A 12,872-nucleotide genomic window follows, 5' to 3' on the forward strand; every position below is an offset into this window, starting at 1 on the left:
CCCGCTGGAAATGCATGAGCAGGGAGGGCTCCAAGTGTCCGCCCCTGGTCTGGCCCACTACCCTTCAGCACCAGCAGAGCAGAACATCTTGACTGATTGTTTCTTACATTGCCCTCGACCTTGGAGGATGGAGCACAGAAACCCTGGCCTCTAGAGTAGGGTCCCTCCCCCTCCACCCCACACCCCACCCCTGCAGCGACACTCCTAGTAGCTGATATTCTCGGTAAAACACATTCCCATGGATATAACTGGGTATTCTGGAAACCAAAGGGACCTTACGGGAAATGAAACAAATAATAAAACAGACTATAATCATTATCCCCACAACCATTAACAATACCAATGGCTAACACTCACTCACTGTTCAGTCTGCACCAAGCACTAGAAAGCATCTTACTTGGGTTAACCTGATGAGGTAGGCACTATTACTCCTTCACCACCCCCATTTGACAGCTGAGGAAACCGAAGCACCCAAGGCTGTGCAACTTGTCCAGAAGATCACACGTCTCATAAATGGAAAAGGTGAAATTAAAGCCAGGCAGCCTAATACTCCCCTTGGAGGGCTATGATATTGATGGAACTACTGACACACTTCTCTTAGGGGCCGAGGCATAGATAGGAGAGAGTCTGTGGGTTGTAGGCAATTCCCAAATTAACTCCACCCCTAGCGGGATGAGAGTGAGCGAGACTCATAAGTGTATTCCTGAATCTGCAGTAATGTTGGAAACAGGCGAATCATTTGCAAACTTTGGTCCTTTAGTAGTGAGGAGCAAGTTGCCTGTGACGTGCCCTTGGTCACAGTGCATCAGCAAGGCTCAGCCCACGGTTGAGAGCTGTGACTTCAGAAGGGCCTCTTTTTGTCTCATCTTCGTAGCCATCATAAATACCCCTAAGCAACCTTCCCTGTCGGCGTGCCTGGCTTGGAGTGTGACAGGTGCTGTAGACGCCGACAAGGAGATCACGGAAATAATGAGCCCAGCTCTCCCCAGGGCCCTCATCCCTCCTGACAGTCGGTTAGATCTGCATCATGTAGCCCACAGCCCTGGGCCCCTGGGAAACCATTTTTGTCATGACTACTGAGGTGCATGGGGGGAAAAAACAAGGCCAGGGATGATTAAATTTTCCCCTTACATCGTGTTGATCCCCCAAGGAACTCCAATAACTTTGTGAGCATTCTCACAGGAACCTTCACAGGCTCCTTGAAGGATAGGCCAGGGTAATTATATCACTGCCATTCCAATGGGAAACAAATGCCTGGGGCAAGATTACACGGGGGGTCCTGATAGAGCCCAAGGACCCTGACGGGAGGTTCCTCCTTCCTCCAGCAAAGCTACATTGCCTCCTCCACTTCCAAGAAGATGGTGGGGCACGATGCTCACCTCCATCCCTTCCCTCCCCCACTGCTGTCCGTATACTAATGCCCTTGCCTCTCACCACTGCCTAGGCCAGCGAGAGTCCCCGGGTTACAGGGATGGGCTGGGGGCAGGGGGCTGGGAGAGGGCACCGTCAGATGGTTAAAACCCACTCTGTGAAATCTGCTGTCCTAAAAATAAGAGACAAGAGATCCTTGGTTTTTAAGACCTGAATTCTGGGTAAACATGGAGTTCGTTGCCAGAACAGCCGCTCAATAAAGTAGGGGATTACTCTGAAAATCCTCCTGAAATCAAGAGGCAGCGGGGTGCTGCCTAGTTCTGGGGCCAGGCTCAGGAGCGCACACCGAGACTCCCAGAAGCTCCGTACAGCCTCTGACCACACTGCTTCCCACACTGAGCTCATCCTCCCTGAGGCCCCTCAAGGCCGGGTTGTAGCCCTGTGAAAGAGGAGTCTGGAGCTCCAGGGAAACATGCGGACTGAGTCCAGGACGGATGCAGGGCCGGCCTGCTGGGGCTGCTAGGAATTCAAATGGGAACAAGGTTTCCCGGAACCTCGCTGGTCACTGATGGATTTGGTTCCAAGGTCACAAGGGCTGAGTCTGACAGGGGGCCTCAGGAAAGCCTGCACCCAGCAGAACCATTTGCTAATAATGATCATTACAAGGGAATTTCCTTCAAATGCACAGCCATAAAAAAAATTAAAGACGTTTATAATGAAAATACCCACTATTGGCAAGGGTGCTATAAGACACCTATATGCTGTTGGTGGGAGTGTAAATCCTTACAGCCTTTCTAAAAGGCAATCTGGCAAATCATATCAAAATCCTGAAAAGCATGCATACCTTTAACTCAGTAATTCCACTCTTAGAAATTTATGCTCAGAAAATATTCATGAATTTGCATAAAGATTTATCTACAAAGATGTGCATCCCAGCATTATTTATTATAGCAAAGATTGAAAAAAACAACCTGTATCTCCAACAATAAAGGATGGGTAAATAAATTATGGTACATCCATGTGAGGAAATAATGTAGCCATTAAAATATTTGTAGAAAAATATGCAATGACATGAGAAAAATGCATGGCATATTATTAAGTGGAAAAAAAAAACAGTTTTCCAAAGAGTGTGTGCAGTGTGATAATAATTTTGGAAAAGGAAAAAATGTGTCTGTAAAGGCAGAAAGGCTAGACATCAAAATTTAATAGTGGTTCTCTCTGGGTGATGGAATTGTGAATGATGTTTATTTTTTTCTGTGTGCTTTTCTGTACTTTCCTAAATTTCAACAATGAAATACACATATTAAGAAGAGGGGGGAGGCAACTGCATATGCTGGGAGCGATGAAATATTCCTGGGCAAGGGCTGAGCCTAAAAGACTTCCACCGGGGGCCCGTCCAGGTAGGAACCAGCTACCGTAGGTTCCGACTCGCCCCTGGCAAGGGGACTGAGGGAAATCTATCTCACTCCCTACTCCCCACCTTCCTGAGGACTCCTCAGCCTCTATCTCTCGTGCCCTGAAATTTAGAGGAGCTTTTCTGTCTTTGATGACTTCCTCGATCATAGTTCCAGACATAAGAGAAGAAAGAGAAAGAGAAAAATTCTGTGTTTGAGTGTGTCTGTGAGTTGGGTATACCAACACAGACAGACGTGGGTTTGGAGCTGTGGAAAATTACTATAGCAACAGGCTGAAGGGACAGCCCGCAGTACTCAGAGAACTCATTCTAATGTCTTATTAATTCTGAGACAAAACTAGCTGGGGTGGGGAGGTTAGGAGACAGCGAGGGAAGGAGAGGAAGAGAGAATCATCGCGTCTGCCGGCCTCCTCATGGCTCGGCAGAGGTTAATGAGGAACCTCACTCCCCCACTGGAAGATGGCAGGTTGCGCTTAAATGTGCAATTAAAATGGCATTAGAAGAGGCCAATGTGCCTGGAGAGGCTGGGGGAGCTGCCAGAGCCATGGCGGAGCCTGGAAGCAGGGTCTACTCTTTCTGGGGCTGCTTGCCTAGCCGAGCCACCAGCCCAGGAAGTGGAGCCAGTGATTCCAAGGATGTCCAGCAGTTTGCAGCTTTGCAGCTGTTTGTCCAGAGTGGACCCCCAGGCATTGACTTCTCTCCCTCTCTCTCTCTCTCTCCATTTCCATGTGTATATGTTGATTCAGGGGCTAGCACCCTGCCCCTCTGTGTCCCGGGGGGGTAGAAGAAATGGGCTGATTTGCTGTTAAGGGAACCAATGCCAGCTTCTCTCTGCTCCTTACAGGGCCAGGGGTTGGACAAAGCTGCTCATCTCGCAGAGTCTCAGTTTCTTCATCTGCCGAGGGAAGATATCACACCCACCTCACGTGGTCATGGAGAGGATTACACTGAGAAATTACATGACAGCACTTGGTGAACTGTAGTACACGTGTAAGGATTACACACATGCCCGAGATTCAGTAATACACACGGATGTGACTGCCCTGGTTGTCAAAATATGGAGATGCTTCTACTCCTTTTGGCAAATAGCCTCTGTCCCAAGTGCCCAAGTGGCCCACCACCCCCCCACCCTAGCCCCTCCTAGGAACCCCTGGACCACAGAGCCCCTGGCAGGTCTAGGCTTGGCCAGTGTTTCAGCTGGTGGTTGCCCTGTTGCACCATGAGTTCCATGTTTCTACGGCATTGCCATCACCCTGCTTTCTCCTTTCAGCTCTCGGGAGCCGCCCATTGGAACTGAAGCACACAGAGGCTTGTCAGGGTCAGGAGTCCAGCCCCGGGCTCCTTCGGCCTGGGCCCAGGAGGATGGATGCCCAAGGCAAGAAGCGAGCAGAGTGCCAGCTCAGAAGGAGGGGGAGGGGGAGGAATGCTCGGCGCCCACCGGCACCCGCCCGGCCCAGCGCCCACCTTCAGGAGGATGGTGTGGGACATGGAGGCGTTGGCATGGATGATGATGGTGGCTGTCTTGTCGTCCCGGATCTCCTTGAGGAGCGGGGTGGGGTCCCTAGTGTCATCCAGCATCCGGACCGAGAGCGTGTCCTTGGAGATCAGGAATTGCCGGAGCAGCTTCTCGAGGTTTAAAAGGCCTGCAGGGGAAGAGAGGACAAATCCCCTGAGGGTCCACGGCGCTGCCTCGGGAGACACGGGAGCCAAAGCAGGACAAGCGAAGACTCGGGCGGGAGTCAGGGTCGCAGGTCTGCCCCCTGTTGGCTAAGCAGCCACACCTTAACCTGAGCGAGTCTCTTAACCTCTGGGGCGTCCTGTCACCCCATCTCAAATGAAAAGAACCCTCCTCAGCGCCCAGGGCCTCCCCCGACTCCCTGGGGAATGCTCTTTGAAAGCAGAGCGTGAGGTTCCCTTGAGTCAGACAAGAGAACCCCCACTCCTTCCCACGGCCCTGGGGGCGGCGTTGCCCAGCAGCCAAGACCTGTGCTCAGAGACCACCAGGCCTGGGTTTCCTTCCCTAACTTGGCCACTTGCTCACTGGGTGACCTCATGTGGCTGGGTCTCTTGACCTCAGCTGCTCACCTGAGAAATGAGAATACAGGCAGACCTCGGAGATATTGCATGTTTGGTTCCACGCCACCACCATAAAGCGAGTCACAAGAATTTTTGGGTTTCCCGGTGCATATAAAAGTTATGTTTACACTATACTGTAGTCTGTTAAATGTGCAATAACATTATGTCTAAAAAAAGCAATGGACATACCTTAATTTAAAAATATTTTATTGCTTAAAAAGGCTAACCATCATCTGAGCCCTCAGTGGGTCGTAATCTTTTTGCAAGAGTAACATCAAAGATCACCGATCACATAACAAATGATAATGAAAAAGTTTGAAATATGGTGAGAATTATCAAAATGTGACACAGAGACACGTAGTGAGCAAATGTTGTTGGAAAAATGGCACCGATAGACTTGCTTGAGGCAGGGTTGCCACAGACCTTCAATTTGTAAAAAAGCGGTATCTGCGAAGCGCAATAAAGCGAGGTGTGCCTGTAATATCAGCGGCCAGAGCTCAGGGCTGTGGAGAAGATTAAATGAAGTAACACACCAAGTGCTTAGGCCAGAACCTTGCACATGGTGAACCCTCATAAATGTTACATCCAGCCTTTATTTCCATGGTGGAAGTCGGGGAGCAATTCCCTCAAGGTCACAAGGCCCAGAAAACAGGTCTAGCGAAACACTTTGAACTCCTCAGAGCACCATTGCTGCATTGAGACAAGGTATTATTATGATTATGAAAGAACAGGTCTTGAATTGCATTCCAGCAGGCAATCATGTGGGACCAGAACAAAACAGAAAACTGGGATTGTGTGCTAAAGACTCTCCCCCTCCCTCGCTATTTGCCATCTAGCATATGGGAGGAGGGATTCCAGAAGGATGTCACCGAGACACAAAGGTCTTAATCCTGCTTTGTCTCTGAAAAGGCAGGCCAGGAGGAGGGTGTGTGGTTGGGTGGGAGGTCTCCTGAGAAGACAGCAGTCTCAATTCCAATGGAAAGAGACCTATAGGCATTTGCTCTCAAAAGCCAATCAATGATGAGAGTAACATTTATTGAATTCTTATTGTGTTCCAGGTAATGGGCTAAACATTTTAATGGCTCATCTCATTTAAGTCCTCCCAAGGATCCTATAAAGTATTCGAATCCCACAGCACAGAGGCGAACAGGAGGCAGGAGAGGAATAACTCTCCCAGACACAGTCTGCACACACTGAGGATGGCCCGGGAAGGGTTGCTTTCTAACCAAAGATCCCAGTGCTCTGGTGTCTGTACTGGTTAAAGGAATATTAAATGCGGAGATGTCATGGCTATGACCCTCTCTGTTCAGGTCACGCCCCCTCCTGACCCTTGAGAACCAAAAGGTAAGATGGGGGGCATCTGAAGAGCATTCGTAGCACCTCCCTCATTTTGTAGAGAGACGACAGGATGCGCCCAGGAACACAGCTGGGACCAGAATCCCCATTTTCTCGTCTCCATCCAACCCTCTTCCCCTGAGACAGACTGCCTCTTAGGATAAAATGCAGCAGGAAGCCTCAGGCACAGAACCCAGGGAGGCCTGGAGACACGCGTCTCTGGGCTTTGGCGGGGAAGCCTTGGTGTGCCGTGTTAACAAGGAAAAGGGAGCAGGGTAGAGCCCACGGGCCTGGCATGATGGCGACTGGAGTTCCGGAAGGTGGGGTCAACCCCTAACTCCCATCCCCAAGGTCCTGAGAAGGTGGTCCCAGGAGCTGGATGCTGCGTCAGGGAGCAGGGAGCCCCCGGAGGGCCTGCTATTCACAAAGAGGCTTCAGAAACCCAGGCCGTGCAAGCCCAGCATCGGGTTGGCCTTTCCTTCCTTCCCAAACAGGCCTCGATAGAGGCTTGTACGGACCCCCTGTTGCTATCGGTGCCCCTCCCAGCCCCTCGCCACCGGCTTCCATCCAGAGTGGCGCTGATGCTGCCAGGGCACTTCCTGCCAACCCAGATGCAGAAGATCTGGATTCAAGCTCAGGGTCAACCCTCGCTGGCTGTGTGACCTTGAGAACCATCTAACCTCTTCAAGGCTCCACTCTTCATCTGTAAAATGGGCATAACAGGTGAGAACTCACTGTGATCTTATGTGAAAGCACACTTGGAACTGGCATGCATAGTATCAGTGTTACTTCTTTTGTGTCTACTCATCCCCACAAGAACCCAAAGGTCAGGAATGGTGACTCAGTGAGGCAGAAGGAAGAGGGAGGAAGGTACACATCTGTTCATCCAGCACTCACTGTCCTAAGGGCCCAGCACCCGGCCAATAGGACACCAGCAGAGAAGTTAGATTAGGTACAGACCCTGCCCTCAGGAGCTTAGAGGCCAGGAATCTGTAGCAAAGTCTATAGCAAAGTTCAAATCATATCCCCACTACCATATATAAAATAGACAACTAATAAGGACCTGCTGTATAGCACAGGGAACTCTACTCAATACTCTGTAATGGCCTATATGGGAAAAGAATCTAAAAAAAGAGTGGATATATGTATAACTGATTCACTTTGCTGTACACCTGAAACTAACACAACATTGTAAATCAACTATACTCCAATAAAAATTTTTAAAAAAACAACCCAAATGATATCCCTATTTCGTTTGGCGGCCTGAAAATCTGGTTTCCTATGGGGCAGCTCCACAGTGTCCTATCTGTAAAATGGAGAGAATATTCACATCTTCTCAGAGATGATGGGAAAAGCAAAATCCCACTTGGACAAAGGTCTGAGCACCCGATCCAAAGGTCAAGGAGGTCGGGGAGGCCACAGAGCTGGAGCTGCCGAAGTCTTGGCCATCTCCTTGGCTCAAGGAAAGATCTGCCAGGGCATGCTCTAAGGGAGCAGCTGGAGGTATGAGTAACGGGGGAATGGTGGGTGCGAACCCCCATAGGGCCTGGAATGCAGCAGGGAGAATCTCTGGAGCCCGACGGGGAGAGAGGCCAAATCCCCTGGGATCCTTCAGATGGGCAATGAAATTCAGTGGGAGAAGACAAAAGCCTGGGGAGTGACAGTACAATTACACACAGCATGGAGCAGCCTGGCAAAGGCAGCCCAGGGACCCTTCATCCCTTTAAAGCTGGCAGGTGCACTGAGCTCCCGGGTAAAAGAGCCCCAACGTGTCAGGGAAACTGGGGACCCTGCTCTAATCGATGCCCACATGCCCCACCCCACCCCCTGCCCCTTAGGGTGCTCTGCTGCCCTTTAAACAAGGAAGCAGTATCCCTTCCCCTTCTCATCCAACACTGTTTGCTGGGGGGCAGGGAAGGCCCAGGGGAGGGCAGGGGAGAAGGGCAGCGAGTCCCTGGGAGGTCCGCAACCGCCCCCAGGATCTCCTACCCAGTCACTCCCTTTCCCAGGCTGCACTGCACCTGAAGTAACAGAAAGAGCGCCAGGTGGGCCGTGAATCCCAGCTCCTGTACCGCCCGTAGGTTAGCTAGTGTGAGCCATTCTGTATGCCCCTCTGCCCCTCCATGTCCTCATCTGTGAGATAAGGGTCATAACCACCTCACAGGGGGAGTCAGAGGATGGCAAGTCAGCAGAACAGTGTCTGTCACCCAGAAGGCACCTCCCAAATCTGGCTTCCATCCATCCCCCCTCCCTCACTCGCTCACATCCCAACGGTCCTTCACTCCATCTCCTCCCCCAAACCCTCTCTCCGATCTCCAGCCCCCACCCACTTCTCTCTTCTCCCAACTCACACAAGATTTATTATCCAATTCACAGAATACAGCCCTTGGTTATAAGCCATATGAAACATTTGATAGCATATGCTTATGCATATATGCATGTATTACGGTAGATAACATGTACTGTAATTATTTCACAGTGCTGGGCAGGGCTCCTATTTCAAACTCCTCGGCTCATCCCCACTGTGAGGTAGGGCGCACGGTGCTTGCCGGTGGACTGAACACAGACCGCTGGGGGAAGAGAGAGACTCTGCATCCTAACAGATCAGGGGAGCAGCCCTGCCAGGTGGGAACAGACACCACGTCACTTGAGGAGCCACGGAAGGAAGTGGGTGCCTGGTCTGAGGAAGAGGGGAAGGGCTGTCATAAGACAGACTTGCTCTTGACTTGTAGTCAAGGGCTAACCCCAGAAATAATGAATGGATGGAAGTCGCAGGGGGACGCACTTAGCTCTCATAAGGAAGAAGCTCTGTTGGAAGTGTCTAAAGAGGCAGTGGGCTGCATCAGGAGGGAGTGAGTTCCCCATTGCTGGAGGCAGTCAAGGAAAGACTGAAGCCCCATTTGAGGATGGTTGTAGAGGGAATGAAACCAGGGGTCGGAAAGTTGAACTGCAAAAATGTTGATGTCTTTCCAGCCCAGAGAGTCTTTATGAATCAGAAAAGGATGCTTTTTTTATTCTAGGTAGCGGAAAGCAGCTGCAGAAGAGGAAAAGTGGTTTAGTTACATAAAGAAGATTAGAGTTTTTCAGTGCAGTTTGGCATTTTCCAATTGTCGTTCTCCTCACCTCTATCTGTTTCATGGAACTAAGGGATTTGCCAAAGGCAGCTGCCACCAGAGGGGTTAAAAGCTGCTCTCTCCCCGCTTCCCCTCCACCTCCACCCTGACCCTCCTCTCCTGAGGGACCCTTGGCCCTGCAGCGAGTCTGCCTGCCGAGGCCAAGGCTGAGAGGGACCAGGGGAACCTATTAGTCTCGCTCAGGATGCAATGGGATGGATCGATGTGAAACCCAGTAGGCTGGCTGTTCTAGGAAGAAGGAGGGAGACTGGCTTCTGGGACTGGGACCCAGGGGCCAGGTGGGGCGGGGAGGAAAAGGATGGAGAGGCTGAGAAAGGCACAGCAGGGGTTACACAGGTCTGCAGGACAAGGACACAAACACCTAAGGGATGGGTCTGCAGGGGACACAGAGGACCTTTGTATCAAAAATTAAGAATAAATAATCATGTCAACGGGCATCCCTCCTCTCCACTGGCTGATTCCCTGGGCTGCAAGCTTTGATGCTGGAAAATGTTAATATTCCCAGCAGGGGCGACACTTTAAAATCTTGTGGGAGGCAGCTGATGGAATACCGACCAGAGGATTAGGCGAGGATTTAGGGAGACTATGTGAGCTCACCACCATGCACCGTGCCCTAAACCTGGTACATCTCCAGTCCCCTCCCCCTGCCAGGTGCAAGTGCCTCGGGTGTACAGTTTTCACGTCCTGTTTTTCCAGGGAGCAGATTCTGATGGAGAGAGAGGGATGAGGGTCCGAGGTGTTGTCAGTGGGGCAGGGGCACGGAACAAATTCAAATGCTTGAATGACGTACGTATTTCACCTGCTTCTTGGTTTTGTCCCATCCCACACCTGGGCTGGGCCCCGAGAAAGGGCAGAAAGGGCCAGACCACGGGGGCCAGAGGGGGAGACAGAGAGGGGATGGAGGAGCAGGCAGAGACCTCTCAGTCCCAGGAGGACCACCTGCTGCCTTGCTCGGCCATGGAGGCTGCCCCCTCCTCTGACAGCAAGGATGGGCGTGGGGAGAACCTGCCCTCTGCGCTCCCCTCGGCCTCTCCACTTCAGGGTGTTTGTTGGTTTATTAATTACTGGGGCCCAGGAGGCATCCCTGCCCTGAGAACTGCCTTCAGTGTTTCCTAAGCTTCTTCACATACTGTTGATTTAACCCTACAGGTGCCCTGGAAGCAGGTATTATCATTATTCCTGGGTAGAGACCAAATCACTGCAGCAGGAGAGACACTGGGACAGATCACAGAACTAACTGGCCAAGGTCCAAACCCAGGTTTCTGATTCCAAGTTCTGGCCTCTGATTCACCACTTGAGTTGCCTGGGAAGGCCTCAGTCCTCCCATAAAACTAGGAAAAATGGTCCCTCACTTCTGTCTCTTCCACAGTGTTCGGAGATGCAGGGAGAGGAGGTAACAAGAACCATGTGACCTTGAAAATGGACTTAATCTCTCTTTTCTTCATGCATATAATAAAAATGTCTATAGAGCCCATCTTATATGGTTAATGTGAGGTTTAAATGAGATAATTTCAAACCCTTAGCAGAGTGTTTGTTATATAGGAAGTGTTCCGTAAGTGGTTAATTTGTATCACCATAAGCAAAAGGCCTCTCACAGTGCCTCCTGGGGGTGGCACTAGAAAGGCCAACTACTGCCCCCCTCGTCCCCCAGCTACTCACACGGGACTCTGGGTATCATTTCTGACACACCAGTCCTCCACCCCCTACTGCCACAACCAGGGTTGCAGGATAAAGTAACAGTAATTAAATGTGTATTACATTCTGGGCCCAGATACCTTCCACCCAATCACCCTGAGACGCATTATTATCCCCACTTTACATGGGAGGGAACTAAAGCTCAGAGAGGTAGAGTGACCTGCTTCACATCACACAGCTCATGAGTGGTGGAGCAGCTTGGTTTGCCTGCAAAGACGGTTCCCATTTTACTGAACCAGCCTGCGTTTCTTTTCAGCCGCACTTCCTCCCCAGGAGACCAGAGTCTCTCCTCTCCAACATCTGGACCGAGTTTAGCCAACACAGGGATGTTACAAGGACAGAGCGGAACTCCGGTCACGCCACTGAAGGTCCTGACCTGACCTTGTTCAAAAGGGATTCCAGGAAGGAAAGAGAGTTAAAACCATGTGTGCTGTGTGTTCCCTAGGTGTGGACGCTGTTATACACTGTGTGTCGTCCTATTTTATCCCCTCAACCCTGGGAGGGAGGAAGCCTCATCCCCATTTTATAGATGAGACAACAGAGGCTAGCACGTGCCTAAGTCACTTTGCCAAGATCACACAGGTAGCACATAAACGGCAGAGGGTGTAGGGGCTCAGGACTTGTAGCTACAAAAAAGGACATTAAAATACTTAGAAACACCAAAGCAAGCCTGAAAAAAAAGTTGATTTGAGCTATGTACAATGATACCAGGAAAACACACGGCATATTATACTTGTGACCACAAAGAGTGAAAGGCTCTGGGTCCAGCCTGAGTGTCTCAAAAGGTAACTCTGTGGCAGGGCTCACCAAAGGGGCCTTGGGGACAGTAGTGGGGGACCCCAACTTTCCTAGGAAGTCCCCTAACAGCAAACTCCCCCCTCCCCAGGCTCCACGGGGATGACCAGAGGGCCGTGCCTGGGTTCCTCACTTCTCCTCCCCCAGCCTCACTAGAACTAGGTACTTGCAGAGATGTTTTAATTTTTTTTCCCCCATTAAAGAAAAATAATGTAACCCACAGTACAACTCTACTTGGTCCAAAACCTGCTTATTGAAAATCTACTTTGGGGAGGGAGGAGAGTACATGGCATGATTCCCCAGGGAATGATCTCTGTTATGCTTAATTTTGACAGCAGGAAAATAGAATTAGATTCCTGTTCCTAATTCGACTTGCAGTGTCTCTTGGCCCTGCATTAATAAGGAAGATGGAAGAGTGTCTCCTCCCAAGCTCTGAGCTGCATTTCCCTTCAGTCCCTCATTTCTTCAGCCTTTGGTTAGATTTTGAATCCTTTTTGCTCTTGAACTTCTCCTGCTCTGCCCCACCTTCCCTCCCCCCCCCCGGTAGGTGGGGCCAGGGTCACTCAGCAGCCTCCATACATGAGTTGACCGAGCAGCGCTGTGTGGTTGATGCGTCTCCCCTGGGATGTGGGCCGGCCTCTCTAGCACTCGGGCGGGCTCATCCCCTCCAGGACTTTGTGCTCCGCCATCCCGCACCCCACTCAACGGAGCAAGGGGACACACTGTTCCAGGGAGATCTCTGCCCTTCAAAGGACACTGTGCCTGCTGGGTAGAGCCCACCCTGAGCCGCTGCTCTGAGTCTGCTGGTGCAGCCCAGGAGGGTGGGAGGGGCCTTGGAGGAGGAAGCCCTGGCTCATAGTCGGAGGAACGGGAGTTAAGAGTCTTGGTTTTGTCATGTACCAGCTTCATGACCTTAAGTCAAGTCACTTAGCAGCTCCAAGACTCTTTGCTCAGCTCAGAATGACTGGGAAAGAGGGAGGTAAAGTGGGAAAACATAAGTGAAAGTGCTTCGCAATCTGCAAGGAACTGTTTGAATGTCGGAGAATGTCAAT

General features: G+C 50.9%; 1 protein-coding gene across 4 annotated transcripts in view; it reads right to left on the reverse strand.

Annotated features, from left to right (window-relative positions):
- GRIK4 (glutamate ionotropic receptor kainate type subunit 4) overlaps positions 1 to 12,872 on the reverse strand; it is a 439,675-nt gene that overhangs the window by 141,001 nt on the left and 285,802 nt on the right. For all 4 annotated transcript variants that reach the window (XM_036862433.1, XM_036862435.1, XM_036862434.1 and 1 more), the window contains one exon: positions 4,250 to 4,428. In XM_036862433.1, the coding sequence (XP_036718328.1) occupies positions 4,250 to 4,428 (179 nt within the window). The remainder of the gene's footprint in view (positions 1 to 4,249; positions 4,429 to 12,872) is intronic.

The sequence above is a fragment of the Balaenoptera musculus genome, chromosome 8, assembly GCF_009873245.2.
Source record: "Balaenoptera musculus isolate JJ_BM4_2016_0621 chromosome 8, mBalMus1.pri.v3, whole genome shotgun sequence".
Lineage (NCBI taxonomy): Eukaryota > Metazoa > Chordata > Mammalia > Artiodactyla > Balaenopteridae > Balaenoptera > Balaenoptera musculus.